The following is a 15,776-nucleotide window of genomic DNA, read 5'->3' as shown; positions in this document are numbered from 1 at the left end:
AGTGACTTGCTCAAGGTCACAGAGCAGCTCCAGGAGATACTGGTCTCTTAAATGCCAATTTGATGCTCTGTTTACTTGTTCTACATATCTGAAAGTTTTCTTTGGAAAACTGTTCACTCTTCTTTAATTTGGTTCTATGAGAACTCCTTCAGTTAGGGGCAAGGAGATAAGAAAGGAGACAAGAAAGTCTGAGAAGAGCAAAAGGCTCTAGAACAGAGAGCATACCTGTGACTCTGCTAAGCACTATTGACTTGGGTTGTCAGCAAGAGCTGCATGGAGTAGAACTAACCTTTCATCTTTGGAATGGAGTTGTATTGCTGATTATCCGCTTTGGTTCATTGGCTCATTATCCATTTGATATGGGCTGTTCTGTGGCGGGGGGATTTTCAGTATCTAACGTGATGTGGTTGAATGTATTTTTACTCAAGTAGACCTACGAGAAGTCCAAGAACCCATAAGATTTTTTTAAACCATTAATAAATCTGTCAATCTGAGCCATTTGGAAAGAGGAACGTTCTAGCTTAATATATTGCCTTGACAAGTGATGTACTCTTTCACATCGTGTTGGTCTCTCTTCCAAGTAAGAAGCATGCTAAACTTAGTTTCTCAGCTGAATGTTGGGTCATCTTTTTAACTGTACATGTGCAGATGACTCATATTTGTATTCCTTTACTTCCCAGTTAGAATTGTTTTATGTAATTTAGGTCCTTTTATTTATTGCATAGTTGTAAAGCATTTTTATAAACTGTTTAAATAATTGGTTTTCTTGATGAAAATATTTGATTTTCCTTTACGTCTCCTGCTCATTTGTCACATTTTTCTTTTCCCACCCATAGTCCTACTTTTTTCCAGGCAGAGCTGTGGATCAAAGAATTGTAAGTTATTATTTTTGGTATCATTTTTCCCTCTCTGTCACTTTCTTTTCAGTTAGAAGAAATCAATTAGCCAATCACCCTACCTATTTTTAGTCAGTAAAAATTTCCTGTGTTTGTCTATATAGAAAATAACTTTTAAATTATTGGGTTTTAAAGGTTCTGTTGGAGTTGGGACATATCTATGCTCAGGTTTATTAAATCTGTAACAATTGTTGAAGCTCAACTGAATTGGAAAAATATTTCAAAGTTAGCTATTATATAGAAAGGAAAGTAAGTGCCTTTATTTTCACATTGATAAAATTAATTTATTGAATAATCTTCAGTTCTGGAGCTTGCGAAATCACTGAAAGTTTAGTCTCTAGTTTCAAGGACTCACTTTGAGTTATCCAAACCCCCGGTCTAGTTGATTTTTTTTTTAAGAAAAAAAGAAACCCATATTTCTTCTTCTGGATCATAAATACAATATTTGAACTAAAACCTCGATGATATCTTGTATTATTCTCTTCTTTGGGATTCAGTTTCATTTTTGGATTTCTAGAATGAAGCTTCACTTTTTCCATAATCTTAGAAGCATGTTTTTAAAAAAGGACTCCACATTTACGAACACAACAGTCACTTGTTCATGTTTAGCAACAAACTAGTAATTTTCATTATTTCAACAAAAAATAATAGGATAATTTCAGTAAAACCATGTGGTTTCACTTTGTCTTAAAGTAAATGTAGTGATAAGTTAGTATAAGGATTTTAGACTTTCTCTCTGAGGGTTTTATATTTAATGCTCATTGTGCGTCAGCAATGTTCTTGATGCTGAGAGAGTGGTCTGCATTTGTGTCACATTCCTTTTCATTTCCAAGGACTAGTGTTTATGATTCTCGAGCACGGGAAAGATTGCGCCAGATTGAAGAGCAGAAAGCACTGGCATTACAGCTTCAAAACCAGGTAAAACAATATTTTTGAGATAATAAATGAATAGCACATCCAGGTTGAAACTAATTTTAGAAGGTTACCTGGATTTGGGATCAAAGTTGTAACTGCAAGATAGTGTGGTAGCATAGCATTGTATGATAAGTGGTCTATGTTCTTGGTCTCTTCAGCTAGTACTACTTAGTGTACATAGACAAATAGTAGATTTCTTTATTCCACTTATTTTGAAGCTCTGTTTTTCAGAGACTGCAGGAACAAGAACATTCAGTACATGATTCAGTAGAATTGCATCTTCGTGTGCCTCTTGAAAAGGAGATTCCTGTCACGATCGCCCAAGAAACAGGAAAAAAAGGTCATAAATTAACGGAGAGCGAAGATGAATTTCCTGAAATCACAGAGGTAAACTATATACTCTAAATTCCTACACTAGCAAGTGTTGTGTTTAGAGAGAATTCTTTGGACAACTTTCAAACATAAAAGTAATCTGGTATTTAAATTGTATTGCATACTCCTGCTTTCATTTGTATTGCATACCAATCTTGGCTTTATTTTTAAAGGATTATTGAAAATTCAGGAAAGAATTATGGGTGACTTATAGTGACTTCAGTAAAAAAGCATTTAATAAATTTGTGTTTCATTTCATGTGCACTTTTACTTAATGCATGTGTCTGGTACTTTGATATCAAATAGTAAGTTGAGCCTTACCTTTTTTTTTAAGCAATAAAACACAGACTAAAAATTTGGAAAATACATAAAAGTCTGCATACATTTAAAAATCTGTTTCTTAATTCATTCTTCTGTTTGAAAAACTATCATATAGCTGGTGAATGTAACACATTTATTATAGTTGTGCTGAATTCCACAGTTTTACATTAAAAAAGTAAAACAAATTTTTCTAGGAAAATGTTTCTAAAAGACTTCACTACCTTTATTTCCTTATTGCCTTTAAGAAAGATTCTATTTCTCAGGAAATTGTTTGGACCAAAGGTATAAAATATAATTAGGTCTTCTCATGAACTTAGGAAATTTGACAGCAAAAGGTTATTTCAGACTTCAGGAATAATATGAAACAAGGGTCTGAAATGTACTGAAACAGAGAAGGGAGGACAAGCTAGGATGGAAGGAAGTAATCAGGGAGATTACTGGAAGGAATAGAAACCAAAATGTTAGAAGTAAATAGTTGATTTAAGTCTAGGGATTTCATGGAGCTTGGTGAGAGATTGCTATGTCTAAGGCCATGTATGCTTGATCTCTGACACTTCTTGGTTCCCTAGGAAATGGAGAAAGAAATAAAGAATGTATTTCGTAATGGGAACCAGGATGAAGTTCTGAGTGAAGCATTCCGCTTGACCATTACACGCAAAGATATTCAAACTCTAAACCATCTGAACTGGCTCAATGATGAGGTAATCTCACACTTGTTTTTATATTCAAAGAGTAAGTGAACATCAAGTGGAAACGAAAGGTATTATTTCACTGTTTCTCAAAGTGTGGTCCTTGGATGACCTGCTTCAGAATCAGCTCTCACAGGCCTCTCCATTCTCCTGAATAAGTTTGAGGCAGTGTGGTAGAGTGATGTATTTTAAACAAACATCTCAGGTGTTTTTTTAATGTACCTTAATGTCTGAGAACTGCTGATTTATCTCTTTTTTTTTGACATCTTTATTGGGGTATAATTGCTTTACAATGGTGTGTTAGTTTCTGCTTTATAACAAAGTGAATCAGTTATACATATACATATGTTCCCATATCTCTTCCCTCTTGCGTCTCCCTCCCTCCCACCCTCCCCATCCCGCCCCTCCAGGCCGTCACAAAGCACCGAGCTGATATCCCTGTGCTATGCGGCTGCTTCCCACTAGCTATCTACCTTACGTTTGTTAGTGTATATATGTCCATGCCTCTCTCTCGCTTTGTCACAGCTCACCCTTCGCCCTCCCCATATCCTCAAGTCCGTTCTCCAGTAGGTCTGTGTCTTTTTATGTGTTGAAGATTTGGATGCTGAGGGAGAGGACATTCGCTTATTGGTATGCTCGCTCTGTTTAAGGCACCACCTGCCCTGCAGTTCACATCTTTTGAGCAAATATTTAATAGCTGACCATGTTGCAGCATGAAGGAATACTTTGGGATTTCCATATAGGAATCCATTTCTACTACCCTTTCTGTCTCTACTTAGGTCATTTACGTTATGAGTGGGAAGCTTTCTAAAATAGTCTACATTTATACGTGTTATTTTTTAAACTGAATAGAAGTTACATTATTAAATATTTGATGTATTGAGTTAAAAAAGAAAAAAGGGTATGGCTCTCAGCTCCTGAGAGTTCTAATTATTTTATGTAGGTTAGTAACATTAGAATCTTTAAACTGATCTGTCCTATTCCTAAACCTGTAGGAGCCTACAGGCTTAGGAAGGATACTTTCACAGCAAAAGAGAGCTGGGTTGGGATTTTTTCCCTAAGTACCTGCCTCCTTTCTTAGGCCCACTAGGAGCATTCCTGCCTGATATCTTGGGTGTACTCAAGCTTCATAGCTATGGATACGTTTTAGATGCTCAATATAGAAAGCACTAGATATTCTAGGTACCTGTATGCTGGCCTTGTATGTTTAAAACCTTCCAAATACTAATATTGGCCAACGTCTGCTGGGCATTTACCTCATGTTATGCAGTATTTTTTTTGAACTCAAATACCTTTTTTTTTTTTTTCCGGTACGTGGGCCTCTCACTGTTGTAGCCCCCCCTGTTGCGGAGCACAGGCTCCGGACGCACAGGCTCAGTGGCCGTGGCTTACGGGCCCAGCCGCTCCGCGGCATGTGGGATCTTCCCGGACCCGGGCATGAACCTGTGTCCCCTGCATCGGCAGGCGGACTCTCAACCACTGCGCCACCAGGGAAGCCCCCAAATACCTTTTTTTTAAAAAACATCTTTATTGGAATATAATTGCTTTACAGTGTTGTGTTAGTTTCTGCTGTATAACAAAGTGAATCAGCTATATGTAAACATATATCCCCATATCCCCTCCGTCTTGCGTCTCCCTCCCACCCTCCCTATCCCACCCCTCTAGGTGGTCACAAAGCATCGAGCTGATCTCCCTGTGCTATGCGGCTACTTCCCACTAGCTATCTGTTTTGCATTTGGTAGTGTGTATATGTCAGTGCTACTTTCTCACTTTGTTCCAGCTTACCCTTCCCCCTCCCCGTGTCCTCAAGTTCATTCTCTACGTCTGCATCTTTATTCCTGTCCTGTCCCTAGGTTCATCAGAACCATTTTTTTAGATTCCATGTATATATGTTAGCATACGGTATTTGTTTTTCTCTTTCTGACTTACTTCACTCTGTATGACAGACTCTAGGTCCACCCATATCACTACAAATAACTCAATTTTGTTTCTTTTTATGGCTGAGTAATATTCCATTGTGTATATGTGCCACATCTTCTCTATGCATTGGACACTTAGGTTGCTTCTATGTCCTGGCTATTGTAAATAGTGCTGCAGTGAACGTTGTGGTACGTCTCTTTTTGAATTATGGTTTTCTTAGGGTATATGCCCAGTAGTGGGATTGCTGGGTCATATGGTAGTTCTATTTTTAGTTTTTTAAGAAACCTCCATACTGTTCTCCATAGTGACTGTATCATTTTACATTCCCATCAACAGTGCAAGAGGGTTCCCTTTTTTCCACACTCTCTCCAGCATGTATTGTTTGTAGATTTTTTTGACGATGGCCATTCTGACCGGTGTGAGGTGATAACCTCATTATGCTTTTGATTTGCATTTCTCTTATGATTAATGATGTTGAGCATCCTTTCATGTGTTTGTTGGCAATCTGTATATCTTCTTTGGAGAAATGTCTATTTAGTTCTTCTGCCCATTTTTGGATTGGGTTGTTTGTTTTTTTGATATTGAGCTGCATGAGCTGCTTGTATATTTTGGAGATTAATCTTTTGTCAGTTGTTTCATTTGCAAATATTTTCTCCCATTCTGAGGGTTGTCTTTCGTCTTGTTTATGGTTTATTCTAAGTGTTTTATGTGTTCTACTCATGTCATAGTCACCACAACCCTTGAAGGTAGATACTGTAATTTTATCATCTCCATTTAATAAAGAAACAAGGCATAGAAAGATTAAGAAACTTGCAAAGTTACATGACTAGTAAGTAGCAGAGCCAGGATTCAGACTCAAGCATTGGGTCTTATCTATTATGTCATACTGCCTCAGAATCTTAAATTGGATCCCGTTTTAGGATTAGATGTATAGGATTTGAGAACCATGTCTTGTCCAGTAGGTTGATTTTCTATGGGGCCAGCTGAACTAACCCTACTGTCTTTGCCATTGGTGAGTTTATAAGATATAAATTTCAGAAGTTCATCACTCCCTGAATAATATCTTTGACAAAGAATAGTAAAGAAATTATGGTTTGATGTCTTGCTTTAGGGGAAACATCCCTTGCTTCTTGTGGCTCAGAATAGTGATATTAGAACATTGGGTCAAATAACAGGGGAAAAAAAGAGCTCACGAAATCAAAGGGCAAAATGAAAATCAAGAACAGTCATAAGTATCCACCAATTAAGTGTTTTTGATTTGGAGATACTAATCTGTGGTCTTTTACCATTTCTTGACTGCCACTGCTAAATGGGAAAGAGTCAGTTATTCTATAGGGATTGTAGCTCGTGTTTGTTGTAAATTATACAGAACCTTCTAGGGGGCAGCAATGAGTAGGATATGAGCTGAGTTCTTGCTATATATTCTGGTATTACCTCAGTGAGCTCCCTTACAGAGGCAGCATTCATCAGGACATATTTTCCATTCCCTGGGCCCACCAGAGGCTGGATTTTTACCAAAGTTCATGGAAATTACATTACTTAGAAGAGACAAGGGAAAGGAAAGATTCCTTGCCTACTTTATCTCTACCACACCTACCCATAACTTTTGTAAGGAGTACTTGTCTTCTGAGTTCAGAATAATGTTAACCTTGAAAGCAGGTGCAAATTCACATGTCCATGATGATGATGAGAACTGTTATAATAAGTACTTTAATAACTATTTTAACTATTTTAAAAAGCACCATTTTCAAAGTACCACATTTCTCAGGCTTTTAGAATTACTGCCCTTGAGAAGCTAATACCATCCTGAAGGGGAATTAGTAGATATCCTTGATTATTCATAATCATTTTAAAATACTTAATTCCATTTCTCAATTGTGAACTCTCAATCTTTTGCAAGTAATTTGCTCTCTCTTCAATGCTATTCTCCTTCCCGCAAACAGATATTTTCATTAATAACCATTTCTTTTCTTTTCATTTCTCATGTCAGTTTTATAGGCTGCATTAAAATTTTCTCCAAAAGAAGGTGGTTGACACGTTATTTCTACTGTTTTATAGACAAGGAGTATAAGGTCCTAGAAATGAAAGGGATCAGGTTTAGTTTATAAGGAAAGTAAAATCCAGAAGTCCTGTCTTTGGGATATGTACAGAAAGCCATTAGGCTACCCTTTCTCTGCTCTCTTTCCTAAAAGAAGAGTAGGCCACAGTGCCTGTTCATACAATAGGCTTTCTAACATGTTTTTTTTTTTCTTAACATCTTTATTGGAGTATAATTGCTTTACAGTGTTGTGTTAGTTTCTGCTGTATAACAAAGTGAATGTCCTCCAGTCCATTCTCTACGTCTGTGTCTTTATTCCTGTCCTGCCCCTAGGTTCATCACAACCATTGTTTTTTAGATTCCATGTGTCTGTGTTAGCATACGGTATTTGTTTTTCCCTTTCTGACTTACTTCACACTGTATGACAGACTCTCAGTCCATCCACCTCACTACAAATAACTCAATTTCGTTTCTTTTTATGGCTGAGTAATATTCCATTGTATACATGCGCCACTTCTTCTTTATCCATTCATCTGTCCCTGGACACTTAGGTTGCTTCCATGTCCTGGCTATTGTAGATAGAGCTGCAATGAACATTGTGGTACATGACTCTGTTTTTTATTTTTTACTTTAAAATATTTTTATTTATTTGTTTTTATTTTTGGCTGTATTGGGTCTTTGTTGCTGTGCTCGGGCTTTCTCTAGTTGTGGTGAGTGCAGGCTACTGTTTGTTGCGGTGCGCAGGCTTCTCATTGTCGTGGCTTCTCTTGTTGCAGAGCATGGGCTCTAGGCACAAGAGCTTCAGTAGTTGTGGCTCGCGGTCTCTAGAGCGCAGGCTCAGTAGTTGTGGCGCATGGGCTTAGTTGCTCCGTGGCATGTGGGATCTTCCCAGACCAGGGCTCGAACCCATGTCCACTGCATTGGCAGGCGGATTCTTAACCACTGCACCACTAGGGAAGCCCCCATGACTCTTTTTGAATTATGCTTTTCTCAGGGTATATGCACAGTAGTGGGATTGCTGGGTCATATGGTAATTCTATTTTTAGTTTTTTAGGGAACCTCCATACTGTTCTCCATAGTGGCTGTATCAATTTACATTCCCACCAACAGGGCAAGAGGGTTCCCTTTTCTCCACACCCTCTCCAACATTTATTGTTTGTAGGGTTTTTGATGATGGCCATTCTGACCAGTGTGAGGTGATACCTCATTGTAGTTTTGATTTGCATTTCTCTAATGATTAGTGATGTTGAGCATCCTTTCATGTGTTTGTTGGCAATCTGTATATCTTCTTTGGAGAAATGTCTGTTTAGTTCTTCTGCCCATTTTTGGGTTGGATTGTTTGTTTTTTTGATATTGAGCTGCATGAGCTGCTTGTATATTTTGGAGATTAATTCTTTGTCAGTTGCTTCGTTTGCAAATATTTTCTCCCATTCTGAGGGTTATCTTTTCGTCTTGTTTATGGTTTCCTTTGCTGTGCAAAAGCTTTTAAGTTTCATTAGGTTCCATTTGTTTGTTTTTGTTTCTATTTCTCTAGGAGGTGGGTCAAAAAGGATCTTGCTGTGATTTATGTCATAGAGTGTTCTGCCTATGTTTTCCTCTAAGAGTTTTATAGTGTCTGGCCTTACATTTAGGTCTGTAATTCATTTTGAGTTTATTTTTGTGTATGGTGTTAGGAAGTGTTCTAATTTCATTCGTTTACATGTATCTGTCCAGTTTTCCCAGCACCACTTATTGAAGAGGCTGTCTTTTCTCCATTGTATACTCTTGCCTCCTTTATCAAAGATAAGGTAACCATATGTGTGTGGGTTTATCTCTGGGCTTCTATCCTGTTCCATTGATCTATATTTCTGTTTTTGTGCCAGTGCCATACTGCCTTGATTTCTGTAGCTTTGTAGTATAGTCTGAAGTCCAGGAGACTGATTCCTCCAGCTCAGTTCTTCTTTCTCAAGATTGCTTTGACTATTCAGGGTCTTTCGTTTCCATACAAATGGTGCAATTTTTTGTTCCAATTCTGTGAAAAATGCCATTGGTAGTTTGATAGGTATTGCATTGAATCTGTAGATTGTTTTGGGTGGTATAGTCAGTTTCACAATGTTGATTCTTCCAATCCAAGAACATAGTATATCTCTCCATCTGTTTGTATCATCTTTAATTTCTTTCATCAGTGTCTTATAGTTTTCTGCAAACAGGTCTTTTATCTCCTTAGGTAGGTTTATTCCTAGGTATTTTATTCTTTTTGTTGCAGTGGTAAATGGGAGTGTTTCCTTAATTTCTCTTTCAGGTTTTTCATCATTAGTGTATTAGAATGCAAAAGATTTCTGTACATTAATTTTGTATCCTGCTACTTTACCAAATTCATTGATTAGCTTTAGTAGTTTTCTGGTAGCATCTTTAGGATTCTCTATGTATAGTATCATGTCATCTGCAAACAATGACAGTTTTATTTCTTCTTTTCTGATTTGTATTCCTTTTATTTCTTTTTCTTCTCTGATTGCTGTGGCTAAAACTTCCAAAACTATGTTGAATAATAGTGGTGAGAGTGGGCAACCTTGTCTTGTTCCTGATCTTAGTTGAAATGGTTTCAATTTTTCACCATTGAGAATGATGCTGACTGTGGGTTTGTCATAGATAGCCTTTATTATGTGAGGTAGGTTCCCTCTGTGCTACTTTCTGGAGGCTTTTTATCATAAATGGGTGTTGAATTTTCTCAAAAGCTTTTTCTGCATCTACTGAGATGATCATATGGTTTTTCTCCTTCAGTTTGTTAATATGGTGTATCACATTGATTGATTTGCATATATTGAACAATCCTTGCATTCCTGGGATAAACCCTACTGGATCAGGGTGTATGATCCTTTTAATGTGCTGTTGGATTCTGTTTGCTAGTATTTTGTTGAGGATTTTTGCATCTATGTTCATCAGAGATACTGGCCTGTAGTTTTCTTTTTTTGTGACATCTTTGTCTGGTTTTGGTATCAGGGTGATGGTGGCCTTTTAGAATGAGTTTGGGAGTGTTCCTCCCTCTGCTATATTTTGGAAGAGTTTTAGAAGGATAGGTGTTACCTCTTCTCTAAATGTTTGGTAGAATTTGCTTGTGAAGCCATCTGGTCCTGGGCTTTTGTTTGCTGGAAGATTTTTAATCACAATTTCCATTTCAGTGCTTGTGATTGGTCTGTTTATGTTTTCTGTTTCTTTCTGGTTCAGTCTCGGAAGGTTGTGCTTTTCTAAGAATTTATCCATTTCTTCCAGGTTGTCCATTTTACTGGAATAGAGTTGCTTGTAGTAATCTCTTATGATCCTTTGTATTTCTGCAGTATCAGTTGTTACTTCTCCTTTTTCATTTTTAATCCTGTTGAGTTGAGTCTTCTCCCTTTTTTCTTGATGAGTCTGGCTAATGGTTTATCAATTTTGTTTATCTCCTCAAAGATCCAGCTTTTAGTTTTATTGATCTTTGCTATTGTTTTCTTCATTTCTTTTTCATTTATTTCTGATCTGATCTTTATGATTTCTTTCCTTCTGCTAACCTTGGGGGTTTTTTTGTTCTTCGTTCTCTAATTGCTTTAGGTATGAGGTTAGGTTGTTTATTTGAGATGTTTCTTGTTTCTTGAGGTTGGATTATATTGCTCTAAACTTCCCTCTTAGAACTGCTTTTGCTGCATCCCATAGGTTTTGGGTCATCGTGTTTTCATTGTCATTTGTTTCTAGGTATTTTTTGATTTCCTCTTTGATTTCTTCAGTGATCTCTTGGTTATTAAGTAGTGTATTGTTTAGCCTCCATGTGTTTTTATATTTTACAAATTTTTTCATGTAATTGATATCTAGTCTCATAGCATTGTGATCAGAAAAGATACTTGATACGATTCAATTTTCTTAAATTTACCAAGGCTTTTGTTGTCCCAACACATTTGTTGTCCCAAGATATGGTCTATCCTGGAGAATGTTCCATGAGCACTTGAGAAGAAAGTGTATTCTGTTGTTCTTGGATGGAATGTCCTGTAAATATCAATTAAGTCCATCTTGTTTAATGTGTCATTTAAAGATGTGTTTTCTTATTTATTTTCATTTTGGATGATCTGTCCATTGGTGAAAGTGGGGTGTTAAAGTCCCCTGCTATTATTGTGTTACTGTTGATTTCCCATTTTATGGCTGTTAGCATTTGCCTTATGTATTGAGGTGCTCCTATATTTGGTGCAGAAATATTTACAATTGTTATATCTTCTTGGATTGATCCCTTGATCATTATGTAGTGTCCTTCTTTGTCTCTTGTAATAGCCTTTATTTTAAAGTCTATTTTGTCTGATGTGAGAATTGCTACTCCAGCTTTCTTTTGTTTTTTTGATTCAGTATGCAGGCCTCTCACTGTTGTGGCCTCTCCCGTTGCGGAGCACAGGCTCCGGACGCGCAGGCTCAGTGGCCATGGCTCACGGGCCCAGCCGCTCCGCGGCATGTGGGATCTTCCTGGACCGGGGCACGAACCTGTGTCCCCTTCATTGGCAGGCGGACTCCCAACCACTGTGCCACCAGGGAAGCCCCAGCTTTCTTTTGATTTCCATTTGCATGGAATATCTTTTTCCACCCCCTCACTTTCAGTCTGTATGTGTCCCTAGGTCTGAAGTGGGTCTCTTGTAGACAGCATATGTGCAGGTCTTGTTTTTGTATCCATTCAGCCAGTCTATGTCTTTTGGTTGGAGCATTTAATCCATTTACATTTAAGGTAATTATGGATATGTATGTTCCTATTACCATTTTCTTAGTTGTTTTGCATTTGTTTTTATAAGTCTTTTCCTTCTCTTGTGTTTCCTGCCTCGAGAAGTTCCTTTCACATTTGTTGTAAAGCTGGTGTGGTGGTGCTGAATTCTCGTAACATTCTCGTAACTTTTGTTTATCTGTAAAGGTTTTAATTTCTCCCTCGAATCTGAATGAGATCCTTGCTGAGTAGTGTAATCTTGGTTGTAGGTTTTTCCCTTTCATCACTTTAAATATGTCCTGCCACTCCCTTCTGGCTTGCAGAATTTCTGCTGAAAGATCAGCTGTTAACCTTATGGGGATTCCCTTGTATGTTATTTGTTGCTTTTTCCTTGCTGCTTTTAATATTTTTTCTTTGTATTTAATTTTTGATAGTTTGATTAATATGTGTCTCAGAGTGTTTCTCTTTCGGTTTATCCTATATGGTTCTCTCTGTGTTTCCTGGACTTGATTCACTATTTCCTTTCCCATGTTAGGGAAGTTTTTGACTGTACTCTCTTCAAATATTTTCTCAGACCCTTTCTTTTTCTCTTCTTCTTCTGAGACCCGTATAATTCGAATGTTGGTGTGTTTAGTGTTGTTCCAGAGGTCTCTGAGACTGTCCTCAATTCTTTTCATTCTTTTTTCTTTATTCTGCTCCCTGGCAGTTATTTCCACCATTTTGACTTCCAGCTCACTTATCCGTTCTTCTGTTATTGATTCCTTCTAGAGTATTTTTAATTTCAGTAATTGTGTTGTTCATCACTGTTTGTTTTCTCTTTAGTTTTTCTAGATCCTTGTTAAATGTTTCTTGCATTTTCTCTATTCTGTTTCCAAGATTTTGGATTATCTTTACTATCATTCCTCTGAATTCTTTTTCGGGTAGTTTGCCTATTTCGTCTTCATTATTTGGTCTTGTAGGTTTTACCTTGCTCCTTCATTTTTAACATATTGTTTTGTTGTTTCATTTTTTGTTTTTTTTTGATGGTTGGTGCTGTATTCCTGTCTTACTGGTTGTTTGGCCTGAGACGTCCAGCACTGGAGTTTGCAGGCAGTTGGATAGAGCTGGGTCTTTGTGTTGAGATGAGGACCTCCAGGAGGTCTCACTCTGATTAATATTACCTGGGGTCTGAGGTTCCTGTTAGTCCAGTGGTTTGGACTCAGAGCTCCCACTACGGGAGCTTGGGCCCAACCTCCACCCTGGGAACCAAGATCCCGCAAGGTTTGTGGCACGGTAAAAAAAAAGAAGAAAGAAAAAAAGGAGCAGTACAATATCAAAGAATAAAAGACAAAGTAAAAGTAGAAAGATAAAAAATATATTAGGAAAAGTTAAAGTATAATTGAAACAACTGCAACAAGGCAAAATAAAACCACAACAGAAAAAAGGAAGAAAAGGCAGGGGTGGAGGACAAGCCAAAAGGAGAGATCACTAACAAAGTATAAAGAATAAAATAAAATTAGAAAAATAAAAGATTTATTAGTAAAAATAAAAATATAAAAGAATCAACAACAATGAATCAACAAGGTAAAACAGAACCCCAATCTAAAAGAAAAAAAGGAAAAAAAAAAAAAAAGCCTTGGCCATGGGGCGGAGTTTAGGCTGGGGTGGCATTTAGGCAGGGACGGTGTTTAGAGTGGGGCAGGACCTAGGCGGGTGGGGGGTGACATTTGAGCATGGAGTGGGGCCTAGGTGGGTGACATTTAAGTGTGAGGTGTGGCCTCTGCTTAGGACCTGTGGGGAAGAGGAGAGGCAGCATGTCCAAAGTAGGGCCTCAGGAGTGTGGAGTTCCGTAGTTTGGAGGTAGGGCGCTGAGTGAGGGTGTGTGGGTGGGGTTTAGGCCCAGCTCGTTGGAGGGGGTCTCCGAGTGTAGAGTCGAGGCCCTGGGTGGGGGTGTAGGGGTGGGGCTTGGGCTCTGCACTGCAGGAGGGAGGCTCCGAGGGCAGAGGATTAGGCCCAGGAGCCCAACAGGCTTCCTGGTGCCTAAGTGGACAGGGTGAGCAATGGCTCCGTTCCTTCGTGCCCCTCCCCCACTATCTCGCCCAGGGTCTCCTGTTGCTCCTGGACCACTAACCGTGGGTGGGTCCCGCTGGCTGTAGGAACTCTTCCCCTCCCCCAGTCACCCCTCAGGGGTGCTGGTCCTGGAGGTCCGGCCTTAACTTTTGCTCCCCCTTCCCTCCCTCCCACTCCCTCAGGACCCACGTGGCTGGAGGGGGCCTCAGTGGGCAGAGGACCAGGCCCGGGATCTCAGCAGGTTCCTGGGGGTTCAAGTGGGCAGCGGAAACCTGGCCACACTCCATTTTGATCCTCTACCCTCCCAGTGGTTCCCCGATTTACCCCTTCTCCTCCCTCAGCCACCCCTCGGGGCACCAGTCCCATCCCGCCTCCACCTCTCCTCCCCCTTCCTTCCCCCAATGACCCACGTCCTACCCAGTTGCTGGGGGTTCCTCCCGCCCCCTTAGGTGTCCGTGGTCCCCCACTGGTGCCTGGTAGGTGCCCTAGTTGTGAGGAGGCATGAATTCCGCGTCCCCCTAGTATGCCATCTCGACTCCGCCGCCCCCAACATGTTTTTAAGAATGGATTTTTTTTTTTTTTTTTTTTTTTTGCCGTACGTGGGCCTCTCACTGTTGCGTCCTCTCCCGCTGCGGAGCACAGGCTCCGGACGCGCAGGCTCAGCGGCCATGGCTCACGGGCCCAGCTGCTCCGCAGCACGTGGGATCCTCCTGGACCGGGCACGAATCCGCGTCCCCTGCATTGGCAGGTGGACTCTCAACCACTGCGCCACCAGGGAAGCCCAAGAATGGATTTTTGTATAGCTGAATACTTAAATTCTATACAGCTTCAAAGGACTAATGATTGACAGGATTAACATTTTACCTTCCTATAAGAAAATGAAACTTCTCAACATTGGAATGTGGGAAGTGGCTGCCTTGTAAAGAATAGAAAATGAGGCTGGAAAGCTAATGACATATAGACGGGGATTTCTTTACCAGGTCTGTGATTAGTTATTAAAAGAAATTCCTAATTAAGGGAAGGAAGACAGGGTTAAAGAGAGGAGGAATTAGTTGCAAAAGTAGATTGAAAGTCACAGTTAAACAAAAGGAAATATTTTTAAGTGTATGTCAGTACTAGAAATTATTATTTCCTGGAGATTGAGTTGAATAACTTCTGGAATCCAAGTCTAAGATTTTAGGTTAATGATCCTGAGGAGAGGACTACTTTAGGCTTTGTGTTTCTCTTTATGGCCTGCTAATTCTGCTTCTTAGAGGGCCTAAAAGTTGTTTTATAAAGCATCAGATAAATTTAGAAATACATGGAAATTATTTAGGCATACAAGTAAATGAATCGGACTTCTTCTGGTCTTGATAGAATAAAATGGATCAGATTTACTCTTTCAACTTAACTAGAAAACTAGATAAAACATCAAGCAAGAATTTTCAGACATTGGATAACAGTGATTCCTGAGAGAAGGGAAATGGAAAGGATGAGCCTATGATTTCCACAGCTTACTGGGGTGGTGTGTTGAGGGGAGAGAGCTGGTAAAGCCTGGCAGTGCCTGGCAGTCTTGTGAGTGGAGGAGACAGAGTTCAGGGAGGCCAAAGTGGCTAAGGTTTGTGAGATAAATACTGGAGGGGAAGTTGCTGAACAAAGAGAAAAAAGCTCCAGAGATGTGCAGTGGGCCCCTCTCAAATCTTTGGCTGAGTACTGATCTGTACATATATGGGGAGAAACTACCAGAGCCTGGAGAAAGAACCACCAGGAAGAAGGAATGAGAACAAGCCTGAGAGCTAACACAGGTGCCAAGAATAGTTCATGTCCCAACCATCTAGAGTAGAAAAGTTGTGGGGCATTGAATAGAGTCCTCAAAAGGGCATTGCTTCAAGAGTGGGGCCAAAGTGACC

The 15,776-nt window shown here is 39.3% G+C and overlaps 1 protein-coding gene across 4 annotated transcripts in view; it reads left to right on the top strand.

Annotated features, from left to right (window-relative positions):
• The window catches only part of SENP1 (SUMO specific peptidase 1), a 59,298-nt gene that overhangs the window by 31,440 nt on the left and 12,082 nt on the right, over positions 1-15,776 (top strand). For all 4 annotated transcript variants that reach the window (XR_004485586.2, XM_004274406.4, XM_004274405.4 and 1 more), the window contains 4 exons: positions 837-875; positions 1,730-1,814; positions 2,043-2,198; positions 3,074-3,205. Coding sequence is in view for 3 of the 4 variants with exons in the window: in XM_004274406.4 (XP_004274454.1) it covers positions 837-875; positions 1,730-1,814; positions 2,043-2,198; positions 3,074-3,205 (412 nt within the window). In the remaining variant the exon portion in view is untranslated. The remainder of the gene's footprint in view (positions 1-836; positions 876-1,729; positions 1,815-2,042; positions 2,199-3,073; positions 3,206-15,776) is intronic.

Source organism: Orcinus orca, chromosome 11, assembly GCF_937001465.1.
Source record: "Orcinus orca chromosome 11, mOrcOrc1.1, whole genome shotgun sequence".
Taxonomy (NCBI): Eukaryota; Metazoa; Chordata; class Mammalia; order Artiodactyla; family Delphinidae; genus Orcinus; species Orcinus orca.
The sequence above is the reverse complement of the archived record's forward strand: the minus strand, read 5'-3'. Positions and strand labels throughout refer to the sequence as shown.